The following is a 24249-nucleotide window of genomic DNA, read 5'->3' on the forward strand; positions in this document are numbered from 1 at the left end:
ATTATTACTCTCCACAACTCCTGATGATGCTGCCTGTTTCCATCTTCTGACCAATACCATGAACAACGAACACCAAATGTGTGATGTCAGGAGGTTTATCATCCATTATTGCTTCATATCTGTAACCTCTTTGTAGCCTTTGTCCAGCTGGAAATAAAAACAATTACCAATGGGAGTTTCAATGAATGAACTTCGTAAGAATGCTTGACGATGAAGTAATTAGTTTTAATTTTTAAAAAGAGTCGTAGTAGCATGCTGCAACCAATTTAAAGTTGGAGTTTGATGATACAAATAAAAACAATTTGGGAAAAGTTTCACTGAAAAGCTGCTTCGAAAGTGTACTCGAATAACTAAATTCAATGAGTAACGACTGTTTTTTGTAAATTATTCTTTGTACTGATACGACTACTGATTCACCAAATATAACACTATAGCATGCAAATGCTATTTAATCACCACCAGTATATTCATGTCGCAATGGGAGAAGAAGGTTTTGTGCACTGTAAAACCTAGAATCAACCCACCATTTTGTTTGAAATACCTGTACCAAGTCAGGACCATTTTGGTACCAGCTACTCTGGTGATGTCAGTTTTAGTTTGGACTTGATTATGGATTGGATTAGTGTTCCGTAATTTTGTTCTTATCCTTATTCAAATAGGCATCAATCAAATAAAAATTTCATGGAAGTATGCACAAACCAAGTATCCTTAAATTCTGTTCAGTAGTTTTATAGTTGCAATGACAGTTAATGCTGCAAAGGGCACAGCTTGATACAACAAGAGAGGTTGAACCTTGAACAGTTTGGACAAGTATTGACACAAGATTCAATTGCTACCGCTCTGAATTTGGATTGTGATTAAACTTTTGATACAGTATGAGGTTCTGATTACTAGGAGATGAAGGGTTCAAAGAAATTCAATTTGCAATTAGACAAGAAAAATGAAATTTATACAAAGCTGGAATTATTTCTGACTTCATGGCCCTTGTTAAAGTGCGCGGGTCACAACCCTTTAAATGAAAAAAATATATATATTTCTTTTCTAATATGAAACCTTGTAGTAAAATTTACTCAAGTGTTTGCAAAAAACAAATGCTTTTTTATTATGGTCCGTTTTTTGGTTCCTAATTCCTGAACAGTTTAAACCAAAACCCCTAAAATCAATCCAATTCCCACACTTGTTAACCCCCCCTAATTCTGTCTCCCACAAAGGTTGTGTTTCCTGTGTGGGAGGCATAAATCTCCCACTTAGAAAGATTTCCCACACATTACATTGCTGCCATTTAAAATATCCCACCAAAAGACTACAAATTTATTTGAAAATAAATAATAAATCTGTGAGTGATGACTCACTAATGATTAAAAAGTTCAACTTTAAAAAATATAGATTCAAAATAAAAATACAAAGTCCTGGATAAACAGGAAGTTGTTATCAATTTTTGCTGAAAATGGCATACCAACAGGAAATACATAATAAAATTTCAGTTCGCTGTGATTAGTAGTTGCTGAGAGATCCATTTACTCAACTTATTGTCTGGACATCAGGAAAATCCTTGTTTCTTGACCCTTTTTCATCACCTTTTTTTCTTCATGATTCAAGTCGCAACCCAAAGAATCAATCACATCCTTCTTCTTGTATGGAAACTTTTAGTAAAATTTTAAAAAGATCTATACAGCTACACTCAAGTTACTGTCTAGTCATCAAAAGTCAGTGAATGATGAAAAGAGGACAATGACAAAAACATAATACAACATAATATTTTGCAGTCATATAAAAATAGGATGTACACTTAAAATACATCAACCACTGCAACTTAATTGGGTGGGGTAGAATTACAAAACCAAGCAAATTTTGGGGTTTATCTAGACAGTAGATTGATAAACAGAAATGCATGGTTTGATAAACAATAATAATCACAATTTTATAACAGATCTAAAATAACCTTAAAATAAACACTAATTATTGTGATTATTTTGTATAATATAATAAGAAACATTCCTTAAATTGCATTTTTAAGTTGCGATTTCTATTATCTTGAAGAGTCACATGACTTTCACATTAAATGTCAATGTGTCCGATTACCACAAAACAAATAAATGCAGCGACCTACTTTAACCTTTAGTTAAGTGATTTATTTGAGCTCTGCTAATATTTTGAGCCCTGACAAAGTTTTTTTTTTTTTTTAAATATACTAGTACATGCTTTCTACATTTTATTTGATTTTAAAATCTGTGACTTTTAAATCCCTCACAAAAATCATATTTCTCATTATAATTTATTCCTGTACCATATTTCTAAATTCAAGTTATGTGAAAGTACTTTAATTCGTGGATACCAATTTTCATGGATCAAGGAAGAAACACAATTTTGTGGATTCTTGAATTTTTGGTTCGAAGTTTTCAGTATACATGAAGGAAATCTCCTATTCGTTGGAAACCAAATATCATGGTTTGGCCTACTCAGGAAAACCACGAAAATTGGAACCCTACTGACAACAGAACTTTCCCAGTATTCATGTATTTGTTTTTGCATGCTTATGTCATTTTGTTTTTGCTTTGTGCTAACTTTATTTCCTAAACATAAGTCTTAATCATTAATATTTTCACTATTTTTGATTGTTTAAATTTGTTAGAGGACTTTTTCTGAGTGATAATTGTAATAAAGAGTTCTGGAACCCTTCAAAGGAGTTGGCATAGACAGTACGTGTTGAATTTGATGATCTACAGCATTTTAAAGAAAATTCTTCCTGGCCAAAGCCTTGTGTCGAAATGAAAAGTACTGTATGTATTGGTCACATACGTCAGCACCAGCCATGTGAGCTGTGTAATCTGCAAGTTATAACCATCTTTGCTACCTTTGACATTAGCCATTATTTAGGGTAAATTGCCGGACCTCTCTCATGGTGTTATTATCATGTTGTGGCAGCAATGGATCCCTTTTGTCTCAACTGGCTGTCTCCCCTCAGTCTAATATCAACAAGTTTTTTTGTCACGATTTATTTTAACAAACCTCTTCTGTTGTGACACATAGTTCTATAGCTGCAGTATCATAATTCTTGGAATAAATTGGTAAACAATTCAGGACTTAAAAACAGATTATCAAAGTAAACATGGTATCCTTGTCTCAAAACATCAGCTCTCTCCAGATATTCTACTACAATGCAGCTTACTAATCCTTGTGGTATGTGGGCAGTCTTGCCCTGATAGATTTCACAATACGACATATAGCCTGTGTCAGATGTTGTTGGTGCCCGTAGCTTGTTGCCCCATTGGCATATACTGCTTGAAAGCTACCCTGCCTTTGTAAGGTACCATGCATTCATTGATCATGACTTGACACTTGGGAATATACTGGTCTCTCATTTGTAGGTTGAAGGCGACCATGATATACAAAAGTACCTTACTTTGTGTGTATTGGGTCACAACTGGCTTCTACTCTTTGTGCTACACATTGATGTAGGTCAACATAGTGTAAATATCTCATGATCTGCATAAATCGGTCCCTTCACATTACTGATGAAAAATGTAAGGTTTCTAGACAATCTTTAGAGAAAGTAATCAAGGGATCCAAGGTTATAGTGGTAATCAAAAGAATGTAATCCAGGGACAAAGACCAGACATGGAAAACAGACATACACAACAAAGAACATAGAGTAACTAAAATAATACATACAAAGTAACAAAAGCAAATGAGCAACTCCGACTCCACTAAAAACTGGGAGCATGGACCAGGTGCACCAGTAGGGTAAGCGTCCTCTGCTTTTCTAGAAACACCTGCTGAGTTGCTCATAAAAAGTCAAGTCCGGGGTTGACGAAAGAAGGAAAGGAAAACTATGATACGTTGAACAAATCAGTTTTCATGGCGCAGATGGATACACTGTAACGATCCACGAGTTCATGATGACGCCATAAAACTCTTATAGTGATGACTTCAATCTTGTAGCAACATAACCCTGCTCCAGAAGCCTATTTGTTAGAATTCTAGCGCAATACAAAAGGTCTCGGCAAGCTCTGGCATAACGTATGAGTTGTGATATGAACAATCCATACACAGTTGGATGTTGCCACAGATGAAAGGAAAGTTGACAATTTTGAAAGAAAAGTCATCATGTCTGTTGTAAAGTTTGGTCAATAGTTTTCCTTTACCATCAATTTCTAAGTGTAGGGCAAGATATGAGGCTGACTTGACAGTGTCTGTAGTATCCTTTATCTCAAGTTCTTTGGGGTAGATGCGATGTATCAAATCCCCAAAATTAGGATTGTTTAAAGATAATACGTCCTCTATATAGGGGAAACTGATATTAAAGGATCTAGCTAAACGATATTCTTTCTTTCGGATCAGATCAATTATTAAGTCAGCCTCATAAGAGTGAAGGAATAGGTCAGCAAGTAGAGGAACACAATTTGTTCCCATTGGAATGCCAACCGTTTGTTGAAAAATGCGTCCACCACACTGGACAAATATGTTGTCGATTAAAAATTCCAGCATTTTGTAAATATCTTCTTCTGTATATTTGGAAGATGATTAGGAATTATTTCTTACAAAGTATGAGGAATCTCTACCAAGAACTATATATTTGTATCTAGGTGGACCATCTTTTTTTGGAAAAACAACGATGTATAATGTTTTAAGTCAGGATTTTAACTGAGTATGTGGAATAGAAGTATACAGTGTTGAAAAATCATAGGTTTTAATGCTATTATATTCTAATAATAGTCCTGAACTGATTGTCTCCAAAGATCTTTTGATTTTTTCAGGATCCACATTGAGTTAATACCACTATGGGAGTAACAAGTGTTGTGGTAGGACTGCAAAGCTCTTTTACAGCTGTGAGTACAGAAGTTAAAAGTTTTAAGAGGTTTGGTGGTGCATTTTGCAGATCCAGCTATGTAACCTTGTTTGTATGGATTCTTGTGGAGTTTTAAGAGTTTAAGAATCCAGTGCATAGACAGTAAATCACAGTCATCGTCCTTGGTAGAGAGACCAAAAGGGGATAGCACAGATTTATGGCCACTGTTATTTAATGCCCGTCTTTATATCTTTACCCATAAGGGAGTTGAAATTGTAAAGCTTTTATTTCAGGTACATGTAATAAAGGACAAAGACCAGCTTGATTTGCTTTGATATGGGTGAAGGTCAATTTACCTCTTTCATCAATGTCAGTGTTTTCAATTAGTTATTAGGCAAAAACGACTGAAAAAAGTTGATAATGTCTGTTCAAGCCCTTATATGGTTTTTGGGCCAGTGTTAGTCCTAGGGAAGACCTCTTTCATGTATGATGAACTGTTCACGATATCCATCTTTTTAGGTGCATCACCGACATAATTTGCTAGTGGCAATATTTCATCAGCTCCCTTTCTGGGTCACTTATCACCATTTTGAGCTAATAACATTTAATATTGTTGAGCTGCTAATTCAACTTCTTCCTTTATAATCCCCTCAAGTTTGTCTCCTGAACTTCGAGATAATTTTGGGGATTTTTTTTTCAATTTGTTTCAGACAACATTTTACTATTGTTTACATATATAAGTTACTACAGTGAATAAGAAGAAGGAAAGGGATTGAATAGTTATATTTAGCATTTTCATAAGAGGAGCACAAATTCTTACACTCCTGATAAAATTTCTAATCGCCTACCAAATGATATTTCAATCTCTTATGAATTATTGAAAGAATTTCCTTTAAACTATTCTCCCTACCAGGTGACCTGAATCATTTAGGACTTTGGGGCTGAATTTTTTTGTTGTTGCCAATCAACAGAAGGAGTCAGAGTGTATTATACAACCAAGATGTATAGAATTATTTATAAACATAAATGTTTCTTGCTAAGAACTAGGTAGATTTTAGATCATAATTTGTTTTATGTCAGATATTGGCATTTGTTAACAGTGTGATATCGTATGAAGCGTTAGTAAAATCTAATAGAATTCTTCGACCATTTTAATTCTGGTCAAAATCTTGTCAATTGTCTTTCAAGTCACATTCCAGATTAAAAACTGTATCAAGTTTAAAGGATGCATCTATACTTGTCCCAAGTGATCAGGATAAACTATTTAATCTTATCAAGCCACATCCTGCAAACTATTTTTTGCTCTTACTAGTATTCTATAAATATGTTACATTTTTGGTCAGGTTGCAATCATGCAAATCAACTTATGGAGTGCTGAATGTCATTATTTGTGGAAAATATTTTTGTAACACTTTTTCAGCAATTGTAAATCACAGCCACTAGACATTTTTTAGGCATCTTCAGTATTGACTCCCATATCGTGGGATGTGATTTCAGGTCTGCCACACTTCTACTTCCTACTCATGGCAACCCTGCCATTTCTGTCTTTGATCCATTTTTTTAACATGGGAGAGCATTTTTTTTTAGTTTTCACCTTGGACTTACATGTATGTGAGAGCAAACAAAATGTACATACTAACCTGGTACAGTTGTTAAATGAAGCCTTCCCATGATACAATAAAAATAGGTACCTTTTTGCAATCCAAGTTTGTTTCCAACTGCCCTGGCAAATTTTGACGACATTGATTCACTAAATAAATACACTTCATTTGGTCCATTCCATTCAATGTAGAAATCATCAAACTTCTTGTGATGCAAAACTAAACAGATATGTGTATGGGTAAAACATTAAGACAGACACAAATATTTCCCCTGGAGTTAGTTAAGAATCTATTCTTCATCATTAATTTAAAGATACATTATTAATGATATGTATAAAATAATGTTTGATCACTGTTGTGAAATGATAATACATAAATATACTTCATGTAGTAAAAAACTTCATTTTGTCCAGGAAAGGTGGTTAAATGAAGTAAAAAAGCAGTGTGAAAATTCACAACTTTGATAATAGATCTTTTGAAAGCCAAATTATTATTCCTTTCATTTCTTTAGATATAAATAATTTAATAAAGTGAAAAAACACACACAATGATTTTTAAGAAATATAGCAACCATTATATCAAACAAAATCCTTCAATGCAATATTCTATGTAAAAACACCTCTTTTCCGACATTTGAAGTCCAAAATGTTTGGAAAAATTGTACCTGTTTTCTTGCCTTTAATAGGTGATGGTATATATTCATCCAACCTTCGACCAAGGAATTTTGCAATGTGATCAGTTTCTAATTGTTGACTATGACATTCATCCAAAGGCTGCCATATCTGATCATAAAACCACAGGCCACGGGTTATTTCAAATTCATCTCCTTAAAAGAAAGGTCAAAATAGGATATAGAAGAAAGCAGAACTTAACATATCTTTTGTAGAAATACAAGTACAAATAAAATGATTTGCAGGGCACAGCTTAATACAACAGCAGAGGATGAACCCTGAATGGTCTGGGCAAATATGGACACATAATTCAAACAATACAGATCTGAAATTTGATTGCAATTCGACATTTGACACAGGATAAGAAATATAAAAGATTTGAAGTGGCAACTTTTTACCTACTAATTCTTAAATGGTTCCAGCCACAACCTCTAAAAATATCCAAACATTTAGGGGTATGGCACCTTAAAGTAAAATTTCATAGAGATCTATTTACTGACAATAAAATTATTTTCTGGACACCAGTAAAATGCTTGTTTTTGACTCCTTGTTCCTGAATAGTCCAAGTTTTTTTATTCCCCATAATCAATCTCAGTCTGACCTTTGTAGTATATTACTGGAGTTGTATAGTTAAATTCTATGAAATGCTTGTTTTTTTTCTATTTCCAAAACAGAGGAGGGGGGGCAAAATCAATACTTGGTGACATAAAATTTGTATGCAATATATTCTCAAGTCTTTAAATTCACTCATATTCTTAATTACCAAGAAAAGAAAAACAGTCAGCCTTTCAAATGGGTTCAGCAAATTACATTTTTGTACCGTTTAAAGTAACATGTGCACCTGTTGAACTTTGCCCTAAAGAATTTGCATTCATTTGCAATTGTGATAACTTTAAACAAATCATTCCATCTTAAAGAAAAATTTCTTTTTTCATTCAGTCTTGTGCCCTGGATGCCACTTTTCCTAGAATTTTCATATCACTTAAAAACATGTTGAGAATGTTTAAGTCAGTCTTATCTATCATCATGTTATTGTGCTTCCAAAGTTTTTTAATGTTTTTAATCATTTAAATTTTATGTATTTTTTTTATCATATTTTTCATTTCCTAATTTTTTACTAACATAAAATATACTTCCAAAAAAATTTCAACTTATTTTAGTTAGAAATACATTTTGTCTTTAAGTTAAATACTTAAAAAAAAAACTTTTATTGAACATTTTATCTTTTCATTAGTGTAAACAGTATTTTATTTGAAAACAAAATCACAAAATAAACCTACAAGTAGACAAGGATTGGAAAACAAGTGACACAGCACTTTTATAAATTCCTTTTCTTTACATAATATGACATGTACATGTATTTGAAAATATTTAACTTTTTCTTTGTTTAATTATTTCACATTATTTGTTCAAATGTGTATTTTTAACATCTTGAATTCATTTTTGTTGTCACTTTATTTGCTTCTTGTCATTATTTGTTTTCTTTTTGTTACTTTTTCTTAACTTCTTGACACTTCTTGTCACTTTTCATTGCAAATGAGAGAGACCAAAGAAGTCTAATGTAATCATAAAGTAATCGGAATTACACGATATTTTGAAAAGTAATTGATTAAATTAAATTACATGTAATCAGATCTTTGGCTAATTAATGATTACAATGATTACTTGAAGAACTGAAATAAATAACAGCTAATCCACGATTACAATTACAATTACCCTATCTCTGTCCACTCCTTTTCATCATATACATGCACATGTATATGACTAGATGTTGTTAAAAATGTACATGTCCATTAACTTGTAATATGCAATGTATTAGTTATGACTCTCCCCTTACTTACATACTTTATCTTTATATATTAGACTTTTTATATGTATTGTATTAAATCATGTCATCATTGTTAGAGAGATGTGGTGATGCTAAAAGCATGTTCAAGAAAAATGAAATTGATGTAATGCTTGCAAGGTCCCTTTCAATGCATTGGAATAGACTTTGAATACACCAACCTGACCAATAAACTGGTGTACATATTTTCTGGGCTACATCTACTTCATAGAGACCTCCTCTTACAGCTATAACATCATTATCAATAACATCTTCATCTTCATTTACAGCTAAAAGAGCTCTATATCGGCACTCAATTCTTAATGAATCATAACCAATAAATGAATGCCACAATTTTTCCGAAGTTGACCTGTAAAACCAACGGACTTCCTCTGGACGAAGATGGTCGACGAAATCGTTTACTGGGAAAAGGAAATTTTTCTGTTTGGTAAAAGGAGGTGTTGATCGCGCCTCACTGACACTGGTACCCGAAATTGAGCTACAGCCATCACTATCTGGGCTTTCTTCGTCTGATTCAAAGAGCGATGGGTAGAGTCTGTCATGTGTAGCCTTGCTTGACGACGATATTTTCACTTTTGAAGAAAATATCCCATCGCCTAGCGATCTAAATTCACTCATACTCTCATCTCAATTTAAAAGCAGCTGACTTTTTTGTCGACCTCGACCTACGGTGCAGACAGTTTTTTAGTTTCGTAGGGAAAAAATGATAATATTCTGGATTTGATTTGTAAAGTTGGGTTTTATGATTAACATTTTATGATATAACTGTGTATTCAATATGCTTGTTGAGTTCCTTGGTTTATTATATTCGAAACAATGTACCATGACAGCGCATATCGGACCAATCGTTCCGTGGACGAAAACGCGGAATTTCCAGTCGTTTGAATTTTAACTAATAAAAACGTTACGCTTTAAATGAAAAAATAATAATAATTTGATCTTTGGTTGGTTCCATTCATCGTGAGGTACGATGTAGGGTTTTTAGTTTACGAATGAAATAAGAAACTAGTGCATGTATGAACGTGAAAGTTTAAACTATAGATTAATATATTTTGATCAGATTTACACCACTGCCGCACCATGGTCATAAATTTAGTTTATTGGTAATGTATATTCCATTGTACAGTTTTTGTTCATGCCATAACTATTTACTGTAAATGTGTTTGTGCAAATAAAAATGTGTTCACTTTCATGATAAAATACAATAGGACGAAGTGTAGCCTTTTGCATTTTCTGACGAACTGTTTATCAAAATTAATGATACATTATTTCATATCCTTTCTATTTGGTGACCCCTTGCTTTGTTTGTAGAAGTTGCAGTTTTGGTGTAATTGTTGAAAAAGGAACAAAAATGAACCGAAAAGTTCCTAATTAGTTCCCGATCCTTAACGTGCTCCATTCACGATCAAGCTGTACTCCTACAATGTAAGCGGTTGGAATTCCATTCATCCACACCCCAACTCAGTAAATAGCTTGCCAGACAACCTCTAACACTGCTGGGGTTCTGTAACTTTTATTAATCTATTTACTTAGCTGGTGACAAAAGTAAAAGATATAACTAAAGCGAAATTGGTTTATTTAATAAGGTCCCTCCCGCCGAGTTCCTGCCCCTCGCAAAGTAACATCTGCGACAGCGAGTTCCCGACAGAAAAACAAAGTGAAAGCAAGATAAACAGGGACAATAAATATAAGTAAATCCCCTTGTTAGAACCGAAACACAGTATTAGAGATTATCAATTTCAAATAACGTGCAAATGGAATAAAGATTCTAATACGAGTCGACTCGAATCAAATGACGTTGTTTTGTGTTGTTTCAAGAATCTAATGAATTTATGAACAATGGAAGATTTCGCAAAGTTTTTTTTTATCATGAAAGAACAAAGTTTAAATAATATTATTAAGGTCTTTGACATGGTCTTCCTTAGCTATCCATCTTTCAAGATATCATTATCAAATTTGGACCATTGATAAACCTCATTTAGGACTTTCACAGAATGACCCTGTAAAGAATTTCATCATCCATTCTAGTAGTTATCTCCCCTTTTTTGGCGTTTTTCTTTCAACATGGTCCCCGAACTCATTTTTCAGGATATCATGATCATACTTGGCGAACACGTAGATGTCGACATGTTCTATTAGAAAATGACCCTGGTAAGGATTTCATTATCAGGTCTCACTAACCACTTCTAACGTTTCCATTACTTTACATGTTAAAAAAGTAATTTTCAAAGTCTCACTGTGAATTCCCAGGACAAATGACATCTTAAAGTTGCATACCGTTGCGAAGCTTGGAAAATAAGGCTTCCAAACTCATTATGCTAATGGTACGATGATAGTAGAAATTCTTCACAAAATTTACTTTAATAAATAATACTGAAAATCCACATTTTTACCTGTTCTGCTAATTGACAGCATGGAGGCAAATTACTCACACATGTAAACAATATTCATGCACTTTTGTAGTTAATTACATATATGATTTTAAAGTACACATTCTCAGCTTCATTTTGACTAGTTTTAATCATAATACACACAAATAATGCACTTACAATGCATATGTCTAGGTTCAGTGTGTTTTTGGTACTACATAGGGGGTGGCCATTTGACCCGGAAGTGGTTAGTGAGACCTCATCTTTAAGAGTTATGTCCCTTTAAAACAATTTCTTTCAATCGCTCATGGCTTGAACACCGTAATAGATAGAATCAATCTGAAAACTGTTTTATGTACACCATCAGAAGTCCTAATGAATAAACATAAACATGTTTTTGTTATCAAACCATACAGGAGTTATATCCCTTGAAATATCATACCAAAGTTTTTTTTCGAAAATTATATTTCGAGAACTGGAAGTTGAAGAGATATGGGACATTCATAAATGATATTTGGTCCATGTGACCTTTCATTTGCATCCAAGGTCAAAGGTCATAAAGTGCTAGAAAACCTTCTCACTGCAAAATACAGGCCTTGATATTAAGAAAACGATAAAAAAGATAAAAGTGCATAAATACAGCGTATGAAATGAACCTCTCGATAAGCCCTACATTTTGAGACCAAGTTTACATCTGTCAGACCGTCTGTTCAAAAGTTATGACAATTTAAATGTTTGCAGAATCCGGTTTGTGACCTTGACACAATTGTATAACCTTCACCTTGTAAGTTTTTTTCAAGGTCAAGTAATCCTAAGATTGGTAGTAGGTTCATGTCTCTACGACTTCCGGTTATGGAGTCATATTTCAATAATCATTTTGCTCATAATGAGCTCTGCAATTGTTCCGTAATTTTGTTGCATATATTCTGTAGATTATCATACTGTTTTCAGATTTGAGATATCTTATCTTGTTTTGGATGTATTGAAATTTTATATTTTGAAAATCCACAATAGACACACAAATGATCATTACACAGAATGAAAAATCTACTCAAGTACAACTGTTTGACAAAATACCAAGGACCAATATAAAAACAAACCAACGATACTATCATACTACAACAACTAATAATTTTCATATTTTCTGATGGTTTTGTATGTTTCATCAATACCTATTTATAGAATTGATATTGCATCATTTTTCAACTTCGTCGAAGTGGGTCATGTGATATATTATTTTGAAGGTCTAAATGAGCATATTTAAAAAATTAGAGTTTCAACCTCGATAAGTAATACATTTTCGAAGAGTAGGGTCATTAAGTGCAAACATTTTAAGTTTTTAGAGGGTAAGTTTATTGCATGTCAGGTCAATGAATGCAAAACTAAAGTATTATATGTAGTTAGGTTGTCGCATATCAAATTAAAGGTCATAACGTGTTCATCTTTTGATATACGGATACGGAAAAGGAACCCAGTTGGGGTTAATAAAAGGTGCAAAAAGTTCACAGAAAGTAGGGTTCTTGCATATCTAATGAAAGGTCATCAAGTTTGCATTACAAAAATCATGATGGAAATATTGACAATTGCATTTGACTAGGTTACCAAGTGCAAAAAACCAAACAAAAAAAAACAAACAAACAGAATTGACTTTTGTGACACAAAATTGAAAATTTGTAGTATGCTATAAATTTTGTTAATCTAAATTCATTTTTGTTGAATAAAATTCACTTTCGTTTGTACAAAATTAAATTTTGAGTACAAAACCACAAGAGTCCCATTCGGCACCCCGTAGAAACTGTTTTAACAAATTTAATCTGTACTTTCACAATATCAATGGATCGAATTTTGGAATCAATCTCACTTTTCGCTTAAGGTTTATTGACCAACTCTTACTGCAGTCAGGGGAATTATAGTACTAAAGTTCATGCTGTAATATAAAAAAAAAATTGTTTGTACGCATGATTCAATTATACAGAAGGAAGTTGTTGGATCTTACTCCTGTGTATTTGAATCATGTGTACAAAGTTTTGTAATGCAACCAGAACATTGCTCTAGATACATTTTATAGCATATGTAAAAGTACCTTTGAAAATAACACCAAGATATTTTATCTGCCATACACCGAATTGTGTAATAAAACGAGTAATCAAGGGAACCAAGGTTATAGGGTAATCAAAAGAATGTAATCCAGGGACAAAGACCAGACATGGAAAACAGACATACACAACAAGGAACATAAGGTAACCAAAATCATACATACAAAATAACAAAAGCAAATGAGCAACTCAGACTCCACTAAAAACTGGGAGCATGGACCAGGTGCATCGGTAGGGTAAGCGTCCTCTGCTTTTCTAGAAACATCCACCGAGTTACTCATAAAAAAGTTAAGTACGGGGTAAACGAAAGAGGAAAGGAAAACTATGACACATTGAACAAATCAGTTTTCATGGCGCAGGTCGACACACCGTAACGATCCACGAGTTCATGATGACGACCATAAAACTTCTGTAGTGATGACTTCAATCCTGTAGCAACATAACCTTGTTCCAGAAGCCTATTCGTTAGAATTGTAGCGCGATACAAAAAGTCTGCGTAGTTTCGGCAAGCTTTGGTGCAACGAATGAGTTGTGTTTATGGACACTCCAACTATGTTTACTTAATTTTCGGCCATTTTTATCATATAAACATCATGATTATAGTTTTACTTATTTGTGACGACTCGATATTAAAGTAGCTGCAGTGCTGGTGTGTTCATTTTTGTTCCTAACTTGACAGTGTAACATGATAAGTTAAATGAAGGGGTTGATAATGATAAATCTCAGTCCTCCCTAAAATCGATGGTTGCTTGGCAAAGATTACAAATGTCGTCTGACTTGACTAATCAATAAAACGAAAAATCACAATTTGATAATAATGATTAAACTTAATCTATATCAAAATTGAAATTTACTTGTATGTATCTGTATTATAAATGATTTAAGGAACCATGTACAGCGGTCTGACGCAACCACATTGTGTTTCAATTTCCATAATGATAATGGCTATTTCATAGGGGATATTTGTAATATCTACGAAAACAATTTTGATTAGAAACATTTCGAAAGACATTCGAACTCTCTGAAAATAAAGAAATATGAAATGACAATAATAATAAAAATATTCCGAAAGCGTGCCAGCTATTTCCAATATTACCAATGACAACCACGACAATCCAACAATTACGTATGTGATGCTTTATTGATTTCTCTTTGGAAAATTGTGACGGAAGCAAAATTAATCAATTACAATTCCCAGTAAACCAGCGCCATTACAGAACGAACTCGCAGAAATAATACCTGGACTTCACTCAAAGGGTAAGTACTACTAAATGAATAAACTAAGATGCTTTCAGATCGACATGTTTGCACATTAAATGTGTACTAATTATAAAAGGTTGACAAAAAATAAACGTCCCTACATTAAACCGCTTTAATTTCATGGACCAACTTTCCTATTTTTTTGTTATGTTAAGGTTTATTTATTTGTTTGACTGTTTTTGTTGAAATTAAACCATAGTATTCGGTAATAAAAATGAAAAGATGGACATAAATTTATAACGAAACATATGGTAGCCGTAATAGTCACTTTATCGATTTTACCCCCAAGAATCGTTTGACCGTGACTATCAGAAAAAAAGGAAAACTTAACGTATGGTTTGCTTTTGTCTAAACATTGACGGATTTTTTACTATTGCATGTATGCTGCGAGAACATCATAGTATGGGGCACGGAATTAGTCAAAATTATCATAACTTACCTACCTACATGTCCTCTTCATTCCTCGTGGAGCACAAGGCGAGGCACATATCTCTCCACCTTGGTGAGTCTCTGGCAACCTCTTCTGCTGTCTTCCAACTCTACCACCCCATCTCATTCCTGTCTTTTGCCGTTGTTCTCCACGTATCTTTCGGCCTTCCTAGTTTCCTTTGCTCTCTGGTGCCCATGTTAATGCTATCATTGTTTCCCCTTAAAACGCGGCCTATGTAGGCCATCTACTGGATTTGATTTTTCCTCCGTTGACTGGGTATTCTTCTCTTATGAAGTTGCTGGTTGCTGATCTTGTTCGGCCAAAATACTGTCAGTATCCTACGCGGACATCTGTTCTGGAATGCCTCAAGCTTCTTAATATCAGCTACTGTCATCCTCCAGCACTCAGATCCGTACAATAATACCGACTTTACATTACTGTTGAAGTTCTTTATCTTGGTCTTCATGCTGTATATGTTGGATTTCCAAATTGGACTTAGGATCAGGAAAGCATTTCTGGCCTTCTGTAGCCTGGTTTTTATGTCATCAGCAGCTCTACCTCCCTTTATTACTTTTGATTCAAATAGGTAAATTCAGCTACGTCTTCCATCTCTTTCCTATCAATTTTTACTGGTTTGTCTACATTCACATTTATTCTCATGGTCTTTGCCTTTCCAGCATTGTTCTTTAAACCAGCTTTTTCTACCCATTCTTTAATGGCTGTTGTTTTGTCCTGTATGTCGTTGAACTTGCTCGACAGTAGGGCGATGTCATCGGCAAAATCAAGGTCTTCTAGTTTTTTGTAAACTTCCATCTTATTCATGTATTTTTCCTTCCACGCTGTTTTTTATTTTCCCGTCTAACACCAGTAGAAAAAGTAAGCCAGATATTCCGCACCCACGTTTCACTTCGATTTCAATCCGTACTAAGCTGATAACAATCCGTTGTTAATTATGCATATCTCGTTGTTCTCGTATTTCTTTCTTATTATTGTTGTAAGTTTTGATGGTATTCCATAGATATCCATTATTATCCACAAGGCGTCTCGATATATACCGTCAAAGGCCTTCTCATTATTTAAGGAGGTTCTTTATTATTTATGAACTATCACGATTCGATTTCAGGACGTCCTCCTCAGTTATTTCTGGACCTACACAGTTCGATTTCAGGACCTCCATTAATATTGGAGGAGCTGCGCAACCCGATTTCAAGAGTTCCTAAAATATTTATGGAGGCCCTAAAATCGAATCGTGGAGGCCCAGAAAAAATTAAGGACCTCTTTAATTAAATAATGACAATTTTGACTAATTCCGCAGTTCATACCATAGGTTGTCTGACGTGTATAAGACCATAAATGCCCATAAGGAACCGGTTGGTCAGTCAATAAGGACCAGGTTGACCCCGAATGAGCTCTTGAAAATATGCGGGTCACAAAATAGTGTTCAAACTTATCACAACTATACTCAGTGACAAATACGACATCATTTTATGTACGCCTAGACGTAATTGTGAGTTTTTCGTTTATACAATAAATCGGTCTCTTTCTTTCTTTGTTTGTTGGGGTTTAACGTCCGAGTAGCAATATTTCAGCTATATTCAGACGATGAACATGAAATTGATGATAAAATGAACATGAAATAATGATGAAATGAAATAGGGATGGGACACAAGGACAATGGGGTCGACAAATTTTGATTGCCTCGAATGTTTCTACAAAATGCAAACAGCTTTCTACAGAGAGTGAAGGGGGAGTCTTGACTTACACCCACACGGAATACATAAAAAAAAACATTAAGTTCGTCCTGTTTTGAACAGTTTCTTTTCATTACATGAATATTTTGAGTGTGTGTTTTTACACAAAGTTCGAGACCAGCTCAAGAATGCGTGTCTCTACAACTCAATTTTCAAGACAATAACATTTTTATACATCACAAATATTCACTTGATTAGGTTCACAAACTATTAACATGGTACAGTCGTAATGGGTTTCGGTCACCCGTAATGGCCCTCGACTGCGCCTCGAGCAAAAATACCAGTGATCTTAATCCAATGCCTCTGTTCTTGGACTTCATACAGGTTTGATATGGAAATACCCATTTAATAACACTACACTATATTTAAGTCTAGGGTACATTCATACTCTGGACTCGTTGCGAGGCAGCAAATTTGCGATGCAAATTTTGTCGCTCCCTTGACGGGATTCGAACCCCTTGTCTGCAAGAATGAAATTTGTTTTACTGATAACAAACATCTACACATTGATATAGGGTATGCGATAAAGGGTACACGATATAGGGCTTAAACAACTACTTATAGTTAATGAATATACGAAAAGGTCTATTTTAATCTAAATATATGATATATGACAATAAGAAATCAAATGCAAACATAATAATGATAAAGTGCGTTCTCCACACATTTATTTCCGAAATTGTTCTTATGTTCTGAATTAGTCCCAAAATGATTGAAAATAAGTACTATGTTAGAAAACACTTTTTTTTTCGAAAATAAGATGAAATGCTTTGTCTAATAGGAACATCTGTCGTATATCTCTCATGGGAATAATGAGTCTAGCCGTTGAATTTGAAACCACCTTTGTGTGTCCATATTGGACTTCTCGGAACGCAGTCGATCATAATTATAGCAATATAATATATTGAATATTGAATAGAATAAAACAGTGTACGTTATTACCATATAGATGTATAACCCACTCTATATGGTACGATAAGCGAAAGCAAAATGACCCAAACCCCCACCCCACCCCACCCCAAAAAAAAACAATAAAAAAAACAATTACAACAACAAAAACAATTAAACAAACCAAAAAAAAATAAGCATCTACATAATTAATATTATGTATATGTGGTTGACATTTCTGCATTGTGGTAAAAACCCAACGAGCCCTGTTAATTATTAAATTCTTTTTTAGTATATTTAAAGGATTCGCCATGCTTCCTGTCATACTGGCGACATTTATCACAATTACAAATGGAGCATCTTATACTGACCTCTTGAATGACCTTTCGCAATTGTATCAACTACAACAACCTGGCACTGGAGGCCGATATGGTTACTATGACGATGAACTAGTTGGAAGGAGCATGCCTGACGATTGGAATTTGAACTCCGACGACACGAATTTGTTTAGCAGGGCTTCAATTAGAGACCCAGAGTATATTGAGCAGTACCCAAGCCTGTGGGGATTTCAGTCCGTCTCAGGTAAAGCTCGTTACGTTGTGCTACAGGTTTGACAACAATTAATGTTATTTCGAACTTGTTAAATTGTATATTCATGATTGTCCCGATTTGAGTGTTTTTAGACTTTACACGTTTTATATTTTCATATCATACTGTGTGTGTGCACTTTTTGTAATATTGTTTTTTTTGTAAATATAGATTAAACAAGTGGTTTAAGATCTCTGTCAACGATGAATAAAACTATTAATTATTCAATTTTGGAAAAAATTTTCATAACAAAGAAAGACTCACTTGTCCAAATGAATACACTGCGAAGCATTTTATGTGTATGGACCTGAAAACTTCCTAATGATATAATTGACCCAAACTCGTACCGCCGTGATATCTAAGACAACACCTCCTGCACTTAGTCCAGCGCCCAAGACCATTCGAATAGCTAGGCTATACAAAAATAGCTTTCGCTGGTCTTGTAGGTTTATTCTAGAGTTGTAGCTTTTAAAATGTTTCTATTCACATAGGCGGAACAGGAGATGGCAAAGAACACCCCAAAGAAGTTAAAACAGACAAAGTTCTTCCGGCCTACTGTAACCCGCCAAATCCATGTCCTGTGGGATATACAGGTGAGTCATTTAAATCCTATCCAATCCAGGTCCTGTGGTATAAACAGGTAGACTATAATTTATTACCAACCCAATTCATGGTTTGTTGGAAATACGGGTTGGTAATTTACGACTTGTCAATTTAATGTCCTACAAGTAGGTAAATTTGTACGCCCATTCATGCATGTTGATGTACAGATAAGTCATTTGTAACCCATACAATCCTTGCTCTGTTAGTTAAAAGATAAGTCACTCATAGTCCACCCAAATCCATGCTCTGTTGGATATTCTGGAACTAGAAAGTCATTTGCATCTCACCCAATTCATGCTATGTGGGATACACAGGTTAGTCACTCATAGCCCATCCAATCCATGCTCGCCCCGTGCAGGTCCGGGTGTCAAAAGAATAGGCCTGCAGCAGCGCTAAGCTTGTCGTAAAAGGCGACTAAATAGTGCTCAGAAACCTAGCCGGGGGCTAGGCGCTCTGCCCACAGAGCAACTGGGATGTGTGCCCCAGGTGGTGGAATGGGGTACCCCCGGCATGTTACATGCTGGGGTTGTCAGGCTATAATACGGAAAACCTGACCGCAAACCATAGTGATGCACCGTGTTGGGAAAGATGCCACGTTCCTCGCACGTTAAAGAACCCTGCTGTGGTATTCGATAGGAGTAGGAACCTTTGCGCTCTGCCACAGGAGGCTAAATTGCCCGACCTTACCCATCCCTCCCTTTTTCTAGTGGCAATCAAAATTTGTCGACCCTACTGTCCTTGTGTCCCATCCCGTTTTTTCATTTCATCATCATTTCATGTTCATTTTGTCATCCGTTTCATGTTCATCGTCTGAATATAGCTGAAATATTGCTGCTCGGACGTTAAACCCCAACAATCAATCAATCAACCAATCCATGCTCTGTGTGATATACAGGTAAATCGTTTATAGCCCGCCAATCCATGCCCTGTGGGATATACGGGAAAGTAATCAATTACCTACCTCACCCATTTCCTTTCAGTTGTTCGGGGGTAAGTCATTTACAATTCATTAAAATCTGTTATAGGTAAATTTTAGATCCCTTACATGATTACGAAATCAAGCGCTTTTTGATATGTAGAATACCAATCTATTTTGAGGGGAGTAGGAATGACATTTTTAACATCAGATAATTTGGGGATTAGTATGTCACTATTATATACACCCGCTTTGAAAGCAGATGCTATGTAGTGATCGTGTGTCCGTCCGTTCGTCGTTCCGCACCTTGAATGGAAAAAAAGACGGATATGGCGAAACGAAACAAATGCATAAGCGTATTACCTAAATCCAAAATAGTTAATACTTTCTGATATAACCAAAAGGTCTTCAGCAAGGTCAATGTCTTCTTTTAGCATGCACTGAAGGGCTCTGACAGTCCACGGAAACGGGGCAATCACAAATCGTCAAAACCAAATTAAATGTAATATAACGACACGAAGATGACCAACATATCCTTACTGTGGACAGGCGCATAAAATCAGCGGTGTGCTTAAACTGGTTCAATAATGCCTTAACCACCTCTTTATTATATTAGGTAAAAATGAACTGGAACAACAAACGCACCTTAAAATTCATTCAATAATACACCAAATTCTTCTCAGGAAGTAACCTCAATATACACAATATAGACAAAATGAGATATCGATCACTTAAATAATGCTCACAATTACTGTAATACTCTAAGCTATCTCAGAACATATTAAGGAATGACAATACCATCAAAACTATCAACATTAGAAAATAACAGTTTTAACAAGTCACTTAATGATATTTTGAGAGAAGCTTTATATTTGTATGTCATATTGTGGAAAGGGAGTTTGACGACATCGTTTAAATTTTGATTTTATTGTTGATAGCGGGGATATCCATTAATGAGTTTTGCTCACATTTTTTTTCTTCTAGTTTTAACTTAAATTTATTAACTTTGCATACCATATAGCTGACGATAATTGTGTAGAGAACTTCGAAAACACCCTGGAAAATAACAGACGTCTCCTGAAACAGCAGGATTGTCCTTGTGATGCCGAACACATGTGGTCATGTCCAGAAAGTAACCATGAATCGAAGGATACCGAGAGGGACTATGGGAACTGGATGGACCAACTTGGAAAATCTAATACTGAAGATATGGTATGATACGTTCTGTTGTAGCTAATTATCCCAATTACAATTCGACTCAGAATAGCCAGAACTTCTCTGAATTTTGGATCCACAGATTTATTTATTGCTCCTATGGTACTTATTCAATTGCATTTAAAGGGAAGAAAATTAAATCAATCGAATAAACCTTGTGCTACTCTACTTCAGCAATGCTAGAGGTTGTCTGGCAAGCTATTTTCTGACTTGGTACCATCTGGGGTATGGAGGAACGGAATTCCAACCTAGGTTGTAAGAGTAGTGCTACTCCGACACGCTGAACGGGATTTCTTTATATGCACAGAAGCTGGCCAACAAAAGGCGTGTATGTCACTCTAGCTATGTCCTTTATGCCGCGTATTAAGAGGAGAAGCAGTCAGTTATTCAAAAAACAGTTTTTTTTTCTTCTGAAATAAAAAAGAATACTTCACTTTAAAGTCAATTCTTTGAATTTAGATTTTGTTTTTCTGAAAAATGGATTGCATATACACCCATTCATTGTATCCTTGATGGATAGTCAACCGGGTCCATAAGTTTGCCAAGTTATTTCTCTGGCGATCATGTAACTATATGTCTTCTCTTTCCAAGTTGCGACTCATAACTATGTTCAATCTTCTCTTTCTCAGGAAGATAATTTTACTTTGAGGAAAAGGGAAAAGAAAACTGGGAGTAGTTATAGAGTAAGGCGGGTAAGTTCTTCTAAAGAATACAGTGTCTGCACGGAAAATAGTTCTATAATAAATAATGTATGAATATGTGTCTGATTACAAATTTAAAAGGTTAAACTATCTGATTTGTATGAACCATTATCAAAAACCAGATTAATTTTACTATCCATTTCAAAAATTTGCTTATGGAAGTATTCTCCAGCCATTTACAGCTAGTGAAATAGTTAAATCCATGGAATAGGGTTGGTCTTCCCTTCATACGTATAGAATGACCCGATGAATTGCCCTACGTAGTTAACTGGTTATATGTATTTGAATTTATGGTCTAATAGAAAATTGTACAGTTGTGTACTGAAGATATTTTATCAGTTAATGGCCATTCTATCATATTTCTTTATATCAGTAACACACAATGTTCAATGGAATATGGTTATTAATGATACAATTCGTTCAAAATGTATTATGGTCATGATTAGTTTTTACCCAATTTTACCTAAACTTTTTTAGTCCACCGAAGAAATCCTAGCCATGCTAAACTTGGACAGTAGTGATGACAATCCATATTTACAAGGCGAACATAAAGCCGTCCAGGCCAAGAAAGGTGATCCAGCTATGTTAAAGATTCGTCACTGAACAATTGACCATTAAATTATCGTATATCTACACTGTTTCATAAGGACAAATCTTTAAGTAACTATAAAGTTGTGTTCCAAATAATGTATGTGACAACATAAATTAATTAGAGGTCATTGATGTCACAGAAACTGCCTAACTGAGATTACTTCTACCCCTTCATGAACTTTTATGGATTTACGATAAAAAACAGTCTGATTTATATACAAAAACTGTCTATAATAATTATTGTTGTTAAATTCAAGTGGTACATAACAATACCTCTAAATTCTTGACTTGTTTCCTAGTTTATTATAGGAACATTCTTGCCAAAAGAAAAATATAATGTTGTATAGTATAACATATTGTGGTTGTACTAACATAAAAATAAAACATTTTTCCATCCTGATTTCCGTCCTTTTTTCTTTTACAAAATTATACAATGTTAAATACATATTTCGCGTAAATAATGAACTGTTAAAAACTGAAATGAAGAAACTGAATATCTTTAAATTATGCAAGAGGATACTCGTGGGAGGACTATTTAACATGTTATTGGTATGTTACGAAAAAGATATAAACCCATACACTTTAGAATAGAAACAGCATAGCAGGATAAGATAGTTTGTTCGTTCGAAATGATAGAAAACTAAGTGTTCTGGATCCACCACAAAACGCTAGTTACTGTGTTTCATTGGTCTTTCAGGAGGACAGCACGACCATGAATAATGGCATGGTAATAATGTGGAAAGCGAAATTGAGACCATCCATATATACAATGTAGATGAATAGTCAAGTACAATTATGTGTACAAACTGATGATACGACAAACAAGATCACACACATAGATGTAATATTAAATTTCGCAAATAAAACGGATTGACATCGGGTGCCCCGAAATAGTATAAGAATTTCCTGCCAGCAACACCCGTCCGTATGGATAAACGATGCCAAAAGAATTTTTCTAATACCGATTAGTTATATTACTAAATGAATGGCACCTTGTAATACCTCTAATAAGGAAATTTTGTAATATCATGAAATATTCTCGAATATTAGAAAATAATTTTATGATATTACAAAATCTCAACTTTATACCGGTAATTCAGATTATGAGGACGACCGTAGAACTTCTGTAGTGATGATAGCAACAGAGGCTAAACATTTTAATCCCTCTATTAAGAAAATCAGTGTTCAAATTACATGCACAACAGTAATTGTGAATGCATTGGACGCTGGAGATGTTGGCATATTGCCATCAAGGAAAGGGAGTTCACAAAATGAAGGGTCTTCACCACACCTTTCACAATTGCGATTTCAGACTTCATGCGTCGTCTTTGTTAAATGTATAAGTTGTGATCTGGGAGACTTATAAATATTGAATCTTACATTACATCCGGTGTTAAACGACAATTATTTTACACTTTGAGATAGTTAAATTTTCAAATTTAAAGAGCGAGACTTGTCGAAATCTGAGAAAAAATATTATTAAAAAATCATCTTTCTGCTAGAGGATATTTGGCAATCTATTTTCTTACACGATTAGAGTATGAAGGAACGGATTCCAACCTCTTACGTTGTAGGACTAACATGTTTCTTTCGAAAATTACATCAATGATTAACGTTATTGATACCTTGTTCCCATGCGATCACAACATTTCTGGGATTTGATGTCGGATAAGAATTTTTTTGCGCATGGGGGAAATTTGTATTTATATTTCCGAATCAATCGAAATCAATATTTTTGTTTGAATATGTACCTTGTTAAGTGATATGGAAAATATAGAACCACTTTTTTTCATTTTTTATTTTCCTTGAGGGAGGAGGTTGGCACTTTGTGGTACAATTTCAAAAAGGCTCGCTCACTTCCACTCAAATTACTTTCCAGACTTGAGATGAATGCTTGTTTCTGACCCCTTTTGGTCCTTCACTCCTATCTAAAT

General features: G+C 34.5%; 2 protein-coding genes across 4 annotated transcripts in view; one reads left to right on the top strand and one right to left on the bottom strand.

Moving 5' to 3' along the window:
• Positions 1-9593, bottom strand: part of LOC148623710 (phospholipase DDHD1-like) — a 40563-nt gene extending 30970 nt beyond the window's left edge. For both annotated transcript variants that reach the window (XM_088565744.1, XM_088565742.1), the window contains exons 1-4: positions 9069-9593; positions 7055-7216; positions 6481-6609; positions 9-147 (exon numbers count right to left, since the gene is read on the bottom strand). In XM_088565744.1, the coding sequence (XP_088421870.1) occupies positions 9-147; positions 6481-6609; positions 7055-7216; positions 9069-9525 (887 nt within the window). In that variant the 5' untranslated portion in view covers positions 9526-9593. The remainder of the gene's footprint in view (positions 1-8; positions 148-6480; positions 6610-7054; positions 7217-9068) is intronic.
• Positions 9594-14414: 4821 nt separating this feature from the next.
• On the top strand, positions 14415-24107 carry LOC148623712 (neuroendocrine protein 7B2-like). Of its 2 annotated transcripts, XM_088565753.1 has the most exons (7): positions 14415-14629; positions 17994-18283; positions 18781-18882; positions 20830-21020; positions 21653-21715; positions 22202-22295; positions 23013-24107. In XM_088565753.1, exons 2-7 carry the CDS (start codon positions 18013-18015, stop codon positions 23033-23035), a joined length of 744 nt encoding a protein of 247 aa, XP_088421879.1. In that variant the 5' UTR covers positions 14415-14629; positions 17994-18012; the 3' UTR covers positions 23036-24107. The 2 variants fall into 2 exon arrangements, with proteins under 2 accessions (XP_088421879.1, XP_088421878.1); XM_088565752.1 differs by lacking the exon at positions 23013-24107 and having other exon boundaries at positions 14433-14629; positions 22202-22715.
• Positions 24108-24249: the final 142 nt, after the last annotated feature.

This window comes from Perna viridis, chromosome 2 (assembly GCF_037379345.1).
Source record: "Perna viridis isolate PV_CMFRI_1.1 ecotype Kerala chromosome 2, ASM3737934v1, whole genome shotgun sequence".
Lineage (NCBI taxonomy): Eukaryota > Metazoa > Mollusca > Bivalvia > Mytilida > Mytilidae > Perna > Perna viridis.